Source organism: Haliotis asinina, chromosome 10 (assembly GCF_037392515.1).
Source record: "Haliotis asinina isolate JCU_RB_2024 chromosome 10, JCU_Hal_asi_v2, whole genome shotgun sequence".
Classification (NCBI taxonomy): domain Eukaryota; kingdom Metazoa; phylum Mollusca; class Gastropoda; order Lepetellida; family Haliotidae; genus Haliotis; species Haliotis asinina.
Window position 1 is genome coordinate 57,461,386 of NC_090289.1, and position 16,676 is coordinate 57,478,061.

The following is a 16,676-nucleotide window of genomic DNA, read 5'->3' on the forward strand; positions in this document are numbered from 1 at the left end:
ATAACGACTTGACGGCTTCTGGATTGATCCCTCCTTTTGCAGGTAACACACACATCAGAACTGGTTGGATTTTTTTCTTTGACGTTTTGTTAATGAATGGTGTGTGCTTCTTATGAATGTTTGTGTTCATCAGTCAACATAATTCTTTGTGTAATCCAAACAAACATTCCGGAGCAGAGTGAATGCGACATTGCATCGAGCATCTGTGTATATTTTTACAGTTCTAGCAAATAGATCTAAATAAGTGAGTTGAACAACGTTAACAATAGTTTTGGATGCATCACCTAGTCTTATCGTTATGTGACGCAGAAACAGGATTACCACCACGACTGCACCTTCGTGTCATTCAATTCACAAAATTCTTATGCCCTAGAAAAACGTCTATGAAATACGGGACATATGATATACAGATTATCATAGGTAAATTGGCTATACCATTTTGGCATATTAAGCGTATAGTGCACAATCCTTGGAACCCAGAAAATTAATCAAAGATCTTCTCTGTGACTCTCCAGAATTTAGAGGTACTGCTGACCTCACAGATAGGTTCGTGTCATTTGTTTAAATGTGCAGTTAATAACAAACAATGCGCAGTGTTATATTTTTAGGTGTAGGAAAAGTATATGACACTACACTGAAACAAGGAACGTTACTAGATTAACATGACTTCAGATGAATCTAAGTTCAATTTTAAAAGACAAACCGTGTTATGTTTGACAAAGATCTACTGTGTCTAGTCATTAGAATCTGAATGTCTCAAAAATCATTATTTCGTCTGTGGCTCGTTACAACCCAACCAAAATCACACAGAATGATTCTCCTGGCCAGTGGTTACAAGGACTAAATAAAATGACTTTAACAATGTGATCATCAGGGAAGTGAATTCATGCTCTTTTTCCACGTCCAGGTCACATGCTCAAAGCGCTAACACAGTGGATGGATGAAACACGTATATGCAGTGAGGAACTTGTAGCTAGGCATGATACAATGAAAACTTATAAATCTTGAGCAGGCGTTTGATACGTTTCAGTCGGCTGCTGATTTACAGGTGTTACGGAGACAATTCTAAAGTAGAGCGGCAGATCAATGAAAGGATTTCATCATATCCCGTTTACGTTACACATTTAACAGCACAACAGAAGCCAAACTTATGACATCTTTCCACTACCCTCCTCGGGAATATGAGGAAGAAATGCTATTTAATGATCTTGAAACTGGTTCTCCTTATCGGACACTTTGTAAAGCCAAATGTGGACCTAACACTAACATGGCTACCAATGATGTACACCTGTAGGCATAGGGGCTACAGCCATGATGATGCAGTTGTTATCGACATCTTTGAATGCATATATTTCCAGAACGACATCTCCTCTGTATAAAATATGAACTCTCATTTAGTCATTTCTGGGTTTTACTAACGAAATTGATGTGTATGACACCTTTGAAGGACATGCTGAAAACAAATTTATGGGACCCTATTTATTCGCTGGGACAGTGAAGGGTTTTAATATGATTGTAGTCACTCAGAGTCACTCATATGTCTATGACGTTCACATTATTTAGATTCTTCGCTGTTGCATTCGTAGAAAGTGTGTTTATCTTATTCCTATCTGGATAGAAGGGTTACTTCGGCCCTTACTGATGTGACATGACCCCTGCTGCTGGCGATATACACCCACAAGTCCTCCTCGTTTGACATGTAGCAATGCATTAAATGACTGATAAATGTTTTACTGGAACCTTACTTTACTGTTGGCAGCCTATTATTTAACATGCAGTTCTGAATCATGTCTGTGAGAAAGCATTTCTGAAAATACTTGAACTTAATCTAACCTCGGGCATCTCTATTTAAGTCCTTGGAACATACACACTGTCAAATTAAGCACTCGGTGTGCGTCAAAATGTGACACGGTGTACCGTATATCTGGTGCATCGGACAGGTCAGCCCAACACAGCAGGCAGTAGACAAAACAATAGGTACACTCGCCTCCACGTCAGGGTATGAATATGTAGAATAAGGTTCCAATCAAATCTGTCCATCAACATGTAATCACCGTGAAGTATGATAAGGCGATCGAGCTGATGGACTCTCGGATTTGACCAACGTATATTCCGTTTTCACTTTCAGAGTGAATCAGTTCAGCGTTTGATTGGCGAAGTACAAGAGGTGTTCAAGGTATGTTAGACAGGGTTAGCACGTGTCTATCGTTTTATCAATGTGATTTTTACCAATATGGGTTTTCATCAAAACCAGTAGTATTGTTTCACGAACTGCATAATGTTATGTAGCAGTGTAATAAGTTGTGTAAATGTATCTCACTGTTGTACGTTATACATGTAGATTCAGTAAGTGGGGTGCTATGTTTGGACCTGTACTATGTATAAAACAGAGTAGTGGAAAGTACTGTCCTCTGATACAAAGATATGCCGTAGTGTAGAATTGTCAAGCAACTTGTTTATAATGGGAGCTATTGTCCCTCATCTTTCATGAAGCCTTACTTCTAGTCAGACATACACAGCACTGAATGTACTCCTTCGTTTTGGAAAACTCAAAATCGAATTGGAAAACTCAAAATCGAATTGGAAAACTCAAAATCAAATTTTAATTCTAACAACCACGCATTACCAGGTTGACAGAGATGTACATCGATAGTTGCTGCAAAGCGGAGAATGGATGTGGACTCAGCAACTATTTGTGAAAATATTTGATCTATGTCAAGCAACCAAAATTGAAATGAAAAGGATCATTATATATTTATGTCTTGGTCAATCGCACAAGAAATCCCATATTTTATTTTAAGTGGCATTAAAGAATTGAACTGGTGTGATGAAGAAGAACACGTGTAATAGATATGCAACCTCATTGTAATAGATCCAATGTTTCGGGTATAATTGAGATATGTGCTAAATTGGTTTGTACGAATATTTCCCGAGTGATGAATAATGTTACATTACACTGAAAGAATCCTGTTATACTTGTTATGTATACAAGCTCTACGGTTTGAGATGCTGATTATCAGTCGAAATATGTACATGGGCAGATCTGTTATGCATAATTATGTATTTTGCATGTAACACACTTGACCTCACGATAAATATCGAAAGTATGGTTGAATGTTCTAGCAAAACTGTTCTATATTTTTAAGAGAATCAGCACTTTCGTTTCATCACCCACTGTATCTTCAGTTATAGGGAAGCACAGCCTAGTGTGTGACGATCAGTATACTCTGCCGGGTCTCGCTGCAGATGGAATGGTGTATAGTCAGCGATGCGCTTGTGTGACGCTCAGTATACTGTCAGGTCTCCATGCAAGTTGGAATACTGTGTAGTCAGTGATACCTTTGCACTGATTTGTGAACTTTGCTAATTTTAGAATTATTGTTAATTACGTCACATTTTGTTGTTGTGTGTCAGTTTGACACCTTGTTTGTTTACGGACTGATCCCCAGTTACGTTTGTAGTTTCAACTTGGGAATCCACGATCATACTTATTACATACATAAGCATATAACATCAAGTGATAAATACTTTTCTAACGTATATTTTTATTGAATAATATCCCTGCGTTTGACACATGTTACTACTTTAGAATCTGTATGATGTTTTCTCCAGGTTTGCACTGGTGACCATATATAAGAAAGTGTAATGTGTTACGGTAAATAAACAGACGTGACAAAAGGTATAAGAAATCCCCTTTGAAGCATCAAGATATAACACACACAAGTCTAATATATTCAATAATGTATTGAGCAAACAATCAGCAAGTTAAAATGAATCACAATACAAGTTCCTAGTACAATGCAGTTGAGTCACAAGTCTAAGGTAATGGGTCTCAAATATCAAGTATTCACGCACCAGAGCTTTGACATTTACAGAGAGAACAGAACTATTAAATAGAGCTTGTTTGCAACTAGAGCGGTCAGGCATGATGTGCTAGACTTGAATATAGATGATGTTTTGACAGACAGACGATGTCGTTAAGCAGATGCACTAACCTCGTTTAATTCAGAGGTTAAGTCCGTGTGTGCCCGTCAACACAACAACCAGCCTTTATATACTGACACAGTGTCGGGAACGTTCGAGCAATGTGTGGATATATCGTCATTCTCTTGGAACTTTCTCGATAGCCGGATGTTGATAAGATAAACAACCAGCCAAGGGAGACAACTCTGGAGCGCTATCAAAATAGGCGTGCCGCAAAAATACTATTACCATTGAACATACATGTGTATGATACGAAATGTGACCCATAATAACTTAAGTCTATCATCTAATCAATGATTATACAAATGAGAAAAAACACACTCTCGTAACAGATGCTATTTTCATTCACAGATAACGTAAGTTCGTCGAGGCAGCAAATAATGGTGTTCCCCACATTCAGCCCAAGCCAGGGGTGCAATATTAATAAATAAAAGCGAGAAAAGGACGAAGTATAATCTAAAGAAATCTCTACTAAAGAGGAGCCCACATGTTATGATTCCGAGTACGGTAAGAGATAAGAATCGTGCCCAACTAATGCTGACACCAGGTGTTCGTGGGAGGCTGCGAGAATCCTGGCCCAAAGTTAACACAGTAGGGCTGTACACGTCAGTATAGTTGTTGTGACATGTGTAAACAAGCACGTCAACCCAGTTACATATTTCTATCGCGGAGATGTGCAGTACATAACAATGGACGCACGTGGTGATAACAGCGAATAACTGTACACAAGACAAGTGCATTGTACACACTATCAACATGTTTTCTGACTAGAAACGTGCCATCGCCCTTAAGATTCATTTACCTTAACCGATACATTAAGATACCCACTGCCTTCCGATCAGATATCATATAGATCACACTTAAATTATTCAAAATCGCACTGGTATTGATTAACTACGAGAATAGGGAGCAAATAACATCGGTGAATTATGACCGTACAACTTCGCAAAGCGACTTGATTAAGAGATTTCAAGAGTCCAATTTCAGATACGTTCTATCAACTGTTTTCGCACCAATTAGCAAACTGCTTCAACGTTCAACCTACCATCACGTATCGGGTAAGGAATATGGCCAGTATAACCTAACAGCGTCTTCTGTCCACAGATCGACTTCAGGACCATGACGTCTCCTAACCACGGCTACGGCACCGTTGACTACGTGGTCTTCTCCTTGCTTCTACTACTCACACTAGCCATTGGCATCTTCTTCGCTTTTCGATCACGCCGTCGTCAAACAACGTCGGACTTTCTCCTCGCGGGCCGAAAAGCCCCTTACCTTCCAGTAGCGATGTCGTACCTGGCGACGTTCGAGTCGTCCATCATGATGCTGGGCAAACCTTCTGAAACTTATGTGTATGGAGTACAATGGTTCATGTCCTCTATTGGGTTTGTTGTAGCGCAAGTCTTTGCTACTTACATGTTCGTCCCGATGATCTACCGGCTCAGTGTCACAAGTATCTATGAGGTAATCTCAATGATGAAACAGTCAGTCAATTACAACTTTGCGAACGCAATATAGTGTTCATTACAACCTCTTGTGAAAAGGGTTTTTCTGTTTTCATTTCATGTGACCTAAAGTATGGTATGTGCAATAAGTTCTGTTAAGATATTCAGTCTTCGTGAAATTCATTGCAATATTTGAGGTCACGTGCTGCTTCAGGTAATCCAGTCTAGTCACGATTAAGAACATCCTTTAAAGGTGATGCTCTTTTAGCCTTTGCACACATTGCTCGCATACGCTGTAGTAGTGCGAAAGAGTTCGCCTACAGTAGTTGGATTGCTGCATGCTTTCTGAGAGTGCATTGGTCTTTAGTAACAACCTTCCCCCTTCACGTTGGTAGTATTTTTTGACAATAGTACTTGGGTACCCAGTGGGATGGGATTCGGAGGTGCCTGTTAACCTACAGCTCTGCAGCCCTGGCATTTGGGAATGAAAAAAAGAGTGGTTACTACTTCACTGACCAGGTTAATGCATTTGTTGTATAGTTACCATGCATTAGGGTGTAAATTTGTGGCATTGTAAATGCGAAGAGTAATCCTGTAGGCAAACAATTAGAGCGTGATTTGCGCACTTCATATGCAAGGAGGTAAAGTAAAGGTTCTCGTGGACTGATGTTTAGTGAAGTGTTATCAGCATGTGTTAACATTAATTAATATGACACCTGTATTTTTCTGCTTTTCCAGTACCTGGAAGTGAGGTTCAAGTCGAGAGTGGTTCGACTGATTGGAGCTGGTCTCGGGATCCTGCAGCAGGTGCAGATATATTCTCAGACAACGCGGCAAAGCACATCACTGTTTGGCTGATGCTTCCAGAAACACAAAACGTTCTTTTCAGATATTGTAGATATTAAGAATCCTTGTAGGTTTGAAGGCCTCTGTGTTCATCTGCGGCATATTTTGTGTGGCTTGAAAGCGTCGTGTTATCCTTTTATGGAACTAGTTGCCAAGCAGGGTACACATTGTGTTATCTTTTTATGGAAGTAGTTGCCAAGCACGGTATACATCGTGTTTCACAGTTGCAGGTGAAGGGACTCAGAAAGGCAATTATATGCGCTGATAATTAACGTATAAGACAATAAAATAAAGGAAATGCCAGTTATATATTTAAAGAGGTGTGATAGCCAGGTGGGTGAAAGGGATTGTTGTTCATCATTGTTTCGACTGTTTGATTCCCTACGAGGCAACTGTAGAGGCCGAACCTGCACCCAAACTACACATCGTCATTCTTGGTGCAAATCTCGATCACTCATTCACGTATTCACTGCCTTATCAGATGTATCTTTGTTGCAGATCACATACATCGCCATCGTTATCTTTGGTCAGGCTTTGACACTGGAGGCTGGTACGGGCAACACGATGCATGTATAATATACACTTCATGATTTCGGTTGCGTCACGAAAGTGCCAAACCAAGGCTCCCAATGTACATAGTAAAGACGAATTGCAGGATATGTAGCGTCAAAAAACCTTCGAGCGTTATGTGTATCTAGAGTATTTTTCCCTCAATGGATTACAGAAATGGTTTTAGCGTAAAGGAGTTTGGCCCAGGAACAGACAGTGGTACAGTGAGAGACACCTGTCATAGACACCGGGGAACTTTCCCATCAAAATTCAATGTGTTAGTCATGACTTTGTGAATAGTAAAATAAATATTTTCCTTATAGCTCTGATCACTTATGGCACGTGAGCAATATCAGTCACTTTGACCAATGAAACGTAAAAATTTTACATTTACCTTTGCACACGCATCAGCCGTCGGGATGACCGTGGAGACGTCCATGCTGTTGTCGACTGTCCTCGCCGTAGTCTATACCTCCCTGGTGAGTCACAGTCGGGCATTTACCTACTGATCATTTATCAAGGCGACCTCACGGGTTCGATTCCACGTATCGTGTACCTCCTGTTTGATTGTTAATAATAACATGGTAAATATTGTCCGTCTATTACGTAATGTCGCAGGAGGTAATTGTGGGCGAACTGGTTAAGGCACCACCTGTGACCGGGTGTAAAAACCTTGGAGTCATCTTTGTGTGCAGACTCTTTCAGTGTTGTCACAACCCCTAGTGTACAGTACACAACCCTGTGCACTTAGATGAACACAAGAATCCGTTGGCATATAGCCAGATGGTGGCCACATGAACACGTGCATACACCTAGTTGTGGGTACAGCAACGTACAGTAAACTTGGACAAAAGCACTGGGACTACGTTCCAGTCCACCCAGCTGTCAATTGGGTACCTCGCTAGGATGAGAGAGACACAAAAAACTCGGCGCGCCTAGTGGCAGCAAGAGTTGTATACTTCCCAGGGAATTGAGATTGAAATACGATGTGCTGTTGAGATTGACATCCGGTGATCGAGGGGAAAATAAAAGCGCCTTGAGCATGCACTCGTGCATGGATATGTGCGCTATATAAATATCCCATGCTATGCTATGCTATGCTAGGTAAGCATATTGAATCCCTCCTTACGGAGCGAATTATGCTGAAATGTTGCTTCAATCCAGGGTTATGTGATGAAAAAAATTGATTTGCATTTGAAGAAATTGAATTGACATAACAATGGTATAGCAGTTAATGATGCTCCCTGTTTCATTTCAGGGGGGGATGAAAGCAGTCATCTGGACGGACGTGTTTCAGTGTGCACTTATGTTCATCGGCATGATCGCCATCATCATTAGAGTGAGTTTGTAACGCCATCGTCATCATCATCATCATCATCATCATCATCACCATCATCATCAAAAGGGTGAATCAGTCATGTAATGCCATCATCAAGGTGTCTCTGTCATAGACATCATCATCAGGGAGAGCCTGTCATGATCGCCATCATCCTAATTTGAGTCTATACTAACGCCATCAGACAGAGTCTGTCATGTAACGTCATCAATAGGCTGAGTCTGTCATGAAACGATGTCATCAGGCTGATTCTGTACTTAATGTGACGTCATCAACCTGAGACTGTCATAAAACCTTGTCATCAGGCCGAATCTGTCATGTAACGTCGTCAGGCCGAGTCTGTCATGTAACGTCACCAGGCCGAGTCTGTCATGTAACTTCATCAGGTTGACCTTGTCATGTAACGTCTCCAATCTGAGTCTTTCATCCTAATCGGTACTGTAACGTCATCAAGCTGAGTCTCTCATGCAACTCCGTCATCATCCGTGTGAGTCTATCATGTAATTCATCAGACAGAGTCTGTCATGATCGACATCATCTTCATCAGTCATTGAATGTCATGCTTATGTCATGTTGCAGGGATGTGATGTTGTTGGTGGTGGTCATGAGGTCATAGCTCGATCAGTCGCTGGTGGCAGAATTAACTTCTTCAAGTATGTAAATCTATGTCAGCCTTTTTGCTGTACAGTTAGCCATCAGGTTAAGGCGTCTGAAGTATACAACGTACATTATCGAGGGATCTGCTTGTGAGCTACGTATCTTAGTCTTCGATATCTCCAGAGTATACGTTCCAATGGACCTCCATCACACCCTGGATGCATCTAAGGTTCGGCCCGAAAATTTCATCACCTCCCTTTGCTGGCTCCGCATTCTCACAGTAGCCAATCAGCATTGCCGTCGTTACAATGAACTTGCCAGGGTCAACAAAGATATCGGTCGCAGCTGCTCAGGTGAAGGAGAAACCAACGAGACACATAATTGATAGGTCCGAAAATTTAAAACATATATGCAAGAACTCATTCTGTCGCTTTCAGAGAGCTTGTGCATCGTTTGTGTTGCCAAGTTTAATCGGTTGCACAATTTAGAAACAAAAGTGAGGTGTGAGTGGTTCGTTCAACTTCCCAGTTTATACACTTGTATGGATAAAAAGCCAACCAAGGGAGGTAACAAATTTATCAGGCTTAGCCGTAGATGCATCCAGGGTATAGTTGAGACTTATCGGAACGTATACCTTGGAGATATTGAGGATGGATTAGTTGTTGGGATTTGGATAAATTAGTTGTGCCAGTGTACATTGTTCTAAGATTCGAATCCTTGCATCACCACATACCGGTGCTCGTGTAATTCTTGCATAAGTGTTAGTCCGGTTACCATGTGAATAGAAAGAACTTAAAAGCGGCGTTACTCCCCATATGCTTCATTCTTCGAGTGATGTTCCAACTATGATATTCTCAAAACGGACGTTTTTACAATGGATGATTAATATTGAGGTTTTATGAAACGACGGGAAAATTATAGAACCGTAGTTACAGAAAAACATACCGTTCAGTTCGTTGGTTTCTTTGCTCCAGCTTTGACCCCGACCCCACAGTTCGACATACCTTCTGGGGGCTGTTTGTGGCAACAATCGTGAGGGAGTCAGCCTTTGTGTTCAGTCAGTCTTCAGTTCAGAGGGTCAGTTCCACATCGTCTGAGACAGAAGCCAAGAAGTGGGTACAACACGTGTGCAGAGACACATATGTACATGGGGGAAAAATCACCTATAACTTTTACCTCCCACAAACCCATTTACATTCATAGCTCTGTTTGTATGATTGTTTTCATTCTTCGGCCGTACCATACATTGATTAAAGAAATCACTATGCATGTATTACGATCAAAGGCGGGCATCATTTGCAGTGCATGTACCCGTCGTTAAAGCCAATAGTAAATTTCAGTAAACTGATCATACAGCTCCATAACTTGGAGAGAGAATTGATTCAATCGCTGATAGGAAAATAAAGGGCCTTCTAATCTGACCGTTGCTTAACGATGGCAAGTACATGGCATGTTGTCATGTCAGTGACAGTTATTTGAAGTGATAATATTTGTTATCCATCGGCAATCGACTATTTGAAGTACGAGAGAGAAAACACACAATTAATGACGTTAAGGACAATCAGCGTTCAGAGCGACAGCGCGTGACAGTTCCCATATATGAAGGACACGGGCCTTCTCTGCATTACGTCCTTTCATGACGTGTTATCAGAGTGCCTCCTTAATGATCTTTTATGAAGCTGTCAAAACCTAAATGGAGATGCGGCGATGAATTGCTAAGCATCATTTGTATCCTAGACAAGGTTCTTGTGGCACATTTCTATAACCATCATCTAAATACGAGGCTAGTCTTCAAGGACGGTAGCAGGTGTACCTACCGCCAGAAGTTTTAAGGGGCAGCAAGGCCATTGTAGACTGACCTTTTGATGGTAGAAACGTACTGATGACGCTAATCGTACGCTGGGCCCCAGGTATTTCCGGTTATTGTGGGATACGGTTTGTCGTTTAAATTGTTATATCTGACACAGAATTCCAGGTTCATGAAAAACACTACTATGTGTCACTCTTCTTCTATCCCAGAATGATTCTGGTGTCCACGCCTGCGTTCCCTCTGATGACGGGGCTGGCTTTGTTGATGGGACTGGTGGCATACGCTTACTATGACAAAATTCAGTGCGATCCTTTTGAGTCGAGGCAGCTGTCTAGCCCTAATCAGGTGAGAACCTACTGTTTACAGGCATCTCAAACACCCTTGTAAGTACGTTAGTAAACCCTAAAAGAAATGAAAAAGTGATAACAACAAAGTTGAAATGGTGTTTGTAGACATGCACCCTCGGATTATCTATATCCCCTCCGTGTTGTGGTATCATGAGTTGTGGCATATATACATGATTAAGCTCAACAAATCGACTTAAGCTGACATGCATTCATGTCCTCCGATGTGTCTAGGAGTATACACGTGCTGCACGTGCCCTTGCAGAACAACTGACGTCATTAGAAGTAACTAAACACATGAAATAAATAACTGAATTGAATGTCTTACATTTATCAATTCTCTAAAATGTTATAAAACATGATCATCACGTATTCCCTCCTGAGTTATCATATGAATCCACGACTTGCGATAGATGACCCGTGAATATCCTAATGTCACGTGTCCTATCTGCCACTTTGTAGATTATTCTCCTGCTGGTGAAGGATTTGTTCTGGGATGTCCCAGGGATGTCAGGGGTGTTCCTTGCATCTCTGTTCAGCGCCGCTCTAAGGTACTATCTACTTATTACCTAGGAATGTCACCTGTATATCACTGTTGACTACAGACTTCGTGTAACCGACATGCCAGAGAATTGTATTTCCAGCATCACACTGCGCAGAGGCCAAACCTGTAATCATAATATGAATTACTAACATGATGATGATATCGGCATTATATTGTGGGTGATCCTATCCTTCGTATAACAGTAAAAGTCCAGATTACTGAAGACACGGTACGTATAATGAAACTGTCGTATTTCAGTACCATCAGCTCCTCCATGAGTAGTTTCTCTGCGAACATGTGGCGAGACTTTCTCCAACCCTTGCTGCCAAACTTACCCGAGAAGAGAGCGGTCATTGTGGCCAAACTATCAGGTTAGCACTGTAAGCAAGTGCGATACATACATGGGGGTAATGTAAAATAGTACTGTCTGATCGAGCCATCGTTTGTACAGTTTACACAACGTCAACAATGAAGTAGAAAATAAACCTCCTGAGATATCCATAACTGAAGCAAATCAAAGTCACTTACTGACCTAGTCATTTCGAATAAAAGAAACTTCGATGCTAAAAAACACAACATGACATATGCGGCGTTTCATGTCAAACTATTTTGAAAACAAACGAAAAACTGAACTAAGAGTTAAACTATCTTCACTTTTAAGACCTTAGCCATCATTTGTCGAAAACGTGCGAGAGTATTTTTTATATCGTTATATTAGAATCAGAAAGGCTATAATATCCGGAAATATTCATTTTTTATTAAAGCTACTTGCCGCCAAAGCTATGGTTGTAAAAATGTTAGAAATTGTTAATAAAAGCAAATAATAAGCAAACCACCAATGATACATCATGAAGTGATGTCTTATCAGGCAGTCGTGGACATATTCCTTCAGAAGAATGCATAATTGTTTGTTTCAGTGGTGGCATGTGGTGTGTTGTCCTGCGCGGTATCCTACTGCATTACATCGCTGGAACTTACAACATTGCCACAGGTAAGTTATACGTTAACGAAATGATACCTAGAAAAAGGAGAACAAAAGGTACGTGCTCTAAACATCCGACCTTTATTTCTACTGAAACTTCGGTTGTTGAGTGGGTTCTGTTGTTGACTTCGTGATCGATCGATATGGTATGAAGAAAGTGTTATGCTAATATTTCATCTGGTTCAAGATAATTTAGAACTGATGTAGGTCTGGGGACAAGCCCTGTCCATGGTTACCGGCAGTGTAGTGAGAATGTGGTATTTCCCAGGTGTTATGATTCAGCATCATCATGCGATTAGACGTATACGTCTTCTTTGACAGATCACCTTTACCATATTCACCCTGACATACGGACCCCTGAGTGGAATGTTCCTCTTGGCAGCACTATGTCCTTGGGCAAACGACAAGGTGAGAATAAACCCATACACAGATGTACAGCTTGCGTGAGCGGGTGGGTATATTCCAGAAATATCACGACAGAGGACACCAACAATTGGCTGCTGTAGGGTATCGGATCCGGTATTCGGCGTGACGAGCCAACACAGATATACAGAAAGGGCCGTGAGAGGATCACAGCTACTTATTACTGATGAATGGTGAAGCACCACGTGTTGACTGTGTGATGTATGCACTTGTTTATGTATGATTTATGTATTGAAAAGTACATTTGTGTTTTTGTGACAATCTAAGAACAGCGTTTGGCCGTTCCACAGGGGACAAGGTGATTTATGTTGTTTCCTTTAGGCTTGTCCGGATCTGACGATTCCTTGGTTTGATTATGAGCCTCTCCATGTATGTGAAGCCTCTCCATGTATGTGAAGTGTCCATGTGTTGCAGGGGGTAGTGGCAGGTGTTGGCAGCAGCATGGTGCTCACTGGCTGGATCTTCATAGGAACAACATTCTCAAAGGCAGTCAAGACCACGCCGTGGTTACCGGCCGCTTCCACTGCCGCCTGTGTCAACTACACCAACGTGTTCAATACAACTGCCAAGAACGCGACGGTGTTCGCCGACTACGTTACTGCAATAACAACCACTCCGGAGTCGCCCATGGCGTGGAAAGATGAGGTGTAAGAAGTACTCAGAATTGCCAAATATTGGTCTAGTAGGCCTTCGATTTTTTCGTTCTTCTCACGTTTGGCAAAACATGTAAACTTTCGATAAATAATCGTGTTCACTGCGGCTTCAAAGTGATTGCAAGTTTTAATTCTTGAATATATTTTTCGTATTGTTGAAGACACAAGCGCCCAGAATACACTAACGGTGCACGTCATGATGACCATGTACATTGTGATTCACATGTGTTTGTTTATTCCAGGACGGGTGTCGATAGACTGTATCTATTGTCATACACATGGTATGGAGTTGTTGCCATAGCAACGGTGATGGTCATGGGTAGCATTGTCAGTCTAATTACAGGTACGCGTACCCTTACCACCATGGTGATAACACGTCTAAGCTGTATGTCATGGGATGAGTGGATTCAGTATATATATGTGTTGATAATTATTCCTGAGAATTTATGCATATGATATGCTGCAGTTTCCATGTTGCTGTTTGACTACGTGTTTGACTACGTATGGTATTGTATATAGGTGGCAACAGAGATAATCCCGTTAACCCAAGTTACCTGGCAACGTCTCTAGGCACGTGCTGCGGCAAACATGACGGGCAAGAAAAGCCTTTACCAACAGAATCCGACGCCCGAGAGGTCACGGAAAAGGTCAAATTCCTATTTGTCCCATGTATTTCAAATCAGTTCCTTTACTGTAATAAAATAACTTGTGCATACCGTTTTGGGGGGCAATATCCCGGCAATGTTAATGCGAGTGAAACAAAGATTGAGGTTCACGCTCTACCAATGAATATTGGAGGACAACCTCGCCGATAGACGCATGAGGTCATCGACTTCAACAGTCTATCAGCCTTGAGTCATCTATAATGTCAGTACTAAGCAACAAATCCTCCACTTCCTTCCTGTTGCTAGATAGGAAGACATGCATACCTGGAAACACTGTCTGATTATCATCATTTTCATTCACAGCCGGACGTAGGAGTGCCCAGCGAAGATCACCAGGACCCCTTCATCAAAAATGGGTCGCCCCCTCAGTGTGACACCAGAATATGACAACAATATTTTTATGGTCAGCTGTGTAGTATCCAAGACATTGAAGGTGCAACACCTGGCAATGAATGTCCATGCAGATCAATGAGTGTGTGGGTTTGTCGCTTTAATTTCATTTCAAGGAAGCGTTGACACAATCGGGACTCCACAGATAAGCATGGTCATTGGCGTTATTCCTGAGAATTGTGCCACACATCGGTCCATTTGTATGCAACTCAGTAGCTATATAGAGACAAGACAATCCGGTGATGGACCAGATAATCCAATGACATGGTACCGGTTTTGCTGGCAATGAAACTAATATGCTGTCTTTAATTCAATCTGATGTGTGTACATGGAAAAAGTGTTATGTTTATAAGTAAAGAAAATGTTACATATATATGTTGTTAAACAGCGCTGCAATTTAAGGTCTCGGCTAAGAAATTGTTCAGGTAAACTGGTAAATTCTCTTCATATAAACAGCCCAATTTCAGTCCAACAGCAGAAACGTCGACCACGTTCAAATAAATATGACAAAGTCGCATCAACACCAGACCATAAACTATTTTTTTATCCTATGAAACAGATACCTGGGGTGTTAAAGCGAACTATATACTACGGTCCGTTTGAGTCAAAAACGGATCGATGAATTGCAAATTTTATCATTGTACAAAATTGCCACAGAAATATAAATAGCGCACATGTTTATCATTTACTAGTCCACATAAAAAGTTGGTTAAGAAACTATCATCATTGAAAACGCGGCTGGGTGAAACCGTGGAGACGGAACAGCCACTATCTCTTCGTGCTCGGGAAACACACGCCTAATGGAAAATGAAGTTGAATGCTGACGTGAAACTGTTGATGATTAAAGCGTACGATTGTTTCCGCGCTGAAGCCGAATGGGGCAAACCATGTCATCAATAAATTCCGTAAGCGGGCATCAAAAGCTTTAGGAGTATCAGCAAGGGCACTGACAAATGTTCTTGAACACAAGCATTGTGAGGGTGGTGCGAAGCATGTAGCATTCGTGTCAAAATCACACAAATTAAAACGTTTGGATAACTTTCAAAAGAATCATATTAGTAAATGATAAACACTTGTACTGTTTATATTTATGTGGCAATTTTTAACAATGATAAAATTTGCGTTTCTGACTCAAACGGACTGTAACAGATCACTGAAAGTCGTTGACAACAAGAGGGAGAGGATACAAGCCCTACACATAGTGCCTGTCACTGTTACATATACACCATGAAAATGTTTGTTTGTTGCTTAGCAACCGTTTGTTACATTTGGGGAGTAACGGGGGGGTGTCTTTGTGATATGTGTTTATGCAATAATTCCTGAAGGAACACCAAGACTAATTAATGGAGGTAACTCTTGTCGTGTACGGTATACACATGACCAGTTATAACATCACTCATTCCAGTGTGGGGTTATTAATACACATGACCAGTCTAAATCTGTCTTATGTTGTCCGTTTGATATCCCAGCCACCTGTCATCCTATTGGCACAAGTCCAACTTGAACACGATATCGTGTTGGAGGGTACTTTGTTTGTTTGTTTGAACAAATCGAAAAATTACCATACGAAACTAGAAAAAGGTTTGGAACTTCGAAACGGAGAAATGTATGCCCATATCTGGACAGTAGTTTTACTACATGCCGCACAGTATTACCAGTTTCAAGATCCACCAGCAGCATTATTTTCCTACATGAGCAATAACTTCTCCCATGCTGACCAGTGGCAGGAACGTGTTGCAGAACCAAGTTACGGCAGGTGATGATGGACAATTCAAAATGCTGCTACCAGTTTGTGGATGAAAAGAAAATGGTTGACTCTGACATAAACAAACTACGCCCGTCATAGGAAAATGAACCCGAATACTTTCAGATGCCCCCACCCTAACGGGATTACAACTTTTGATATCAGCTCTATTGTTATATCGTTCACGAACCATGAAACATGTATGTCCTTTCACAGCATCGACTAGAAATGAGAGATACAAGAGAAACTACCATGTCTCATTCACATATACTCTGCAAAAAAGTGACGAACAGTTAGTTTTGATGTGTAATTTTTGCATTATAGATAAATTCAAACAAATATAATAAATTGTTTAAATGTGGAA

General features: G+C 41.0%; 1 protein-coding gene across 1 annotated transcript; it reads left to right on the forward strand.

The window, feature by feature from the left end:
- Positions 1–1,975: 1,975 nt before the first annotated feature.
- LOC137298668 (sodium-dependent multivitamin transporter-like) lies at positions 1,976–15,103 on the forward strand. The gene is made up of 17 exons (XM_067830948.1): positions 1,976–2,176; positions 5,089–5,448; positions 6,168–6,236; positions 6,774–6,825; positions 7,236–7,303; positions 8,083–8,163; positions 8,740–8,813; positions 9,732–9,869; positions 10,777–10,912; positions 11,374–11,462; positions 11,714–11,826; positions 12,373–12,446; positions 12,759–12,845; positions 13,275–13,507; positions 13,756–13,856; positions 14,033–14,160; positions 14,482–15,103. The coding sequence occupies exons 2-17, from the start codon at positions 5,104–5,106 to the stop codon at positions 14,563–14,565; spliced, it is 1,872 nt and encodes a 623-aa protein (XP_067687049.1). The 5' UTR covers positions 1,976–2,176; positions 5,089–5,103; the 3' UTR covers positions 14,566–15,103.
- The last annotated feature ends 1,573 nt before the right edge of the window (positions 15,104–16,676 follow it).

What these genes read in the sequence shown, in the direction of transcription:
- LOC137298668 (XM_067830948.1), top strand. Translation starts at nt 5,104, where the DNA reads ATGACGTCTCCTAACCACGGCTACGGCACCGTTGACTACGTGGTCTTC. An exon ending in CCGTAGTCTATACCTCCCTG is followed by an intron (nt 7,304 to 8,082) that starts GTGAGTCACAGT and finishes GTTTCATTTCAG; the next exon opens with GGGGGGATGAAAGCAGTCAT. An exon ending in AACTTACAACATTGCCACAG is followed by an intron (nt 12,447 to 12,758) that starts GTAAGTTATACG and finishes CTTCTTTGACAG; the next exon opens with ATCACCTTTACCATATTCAC.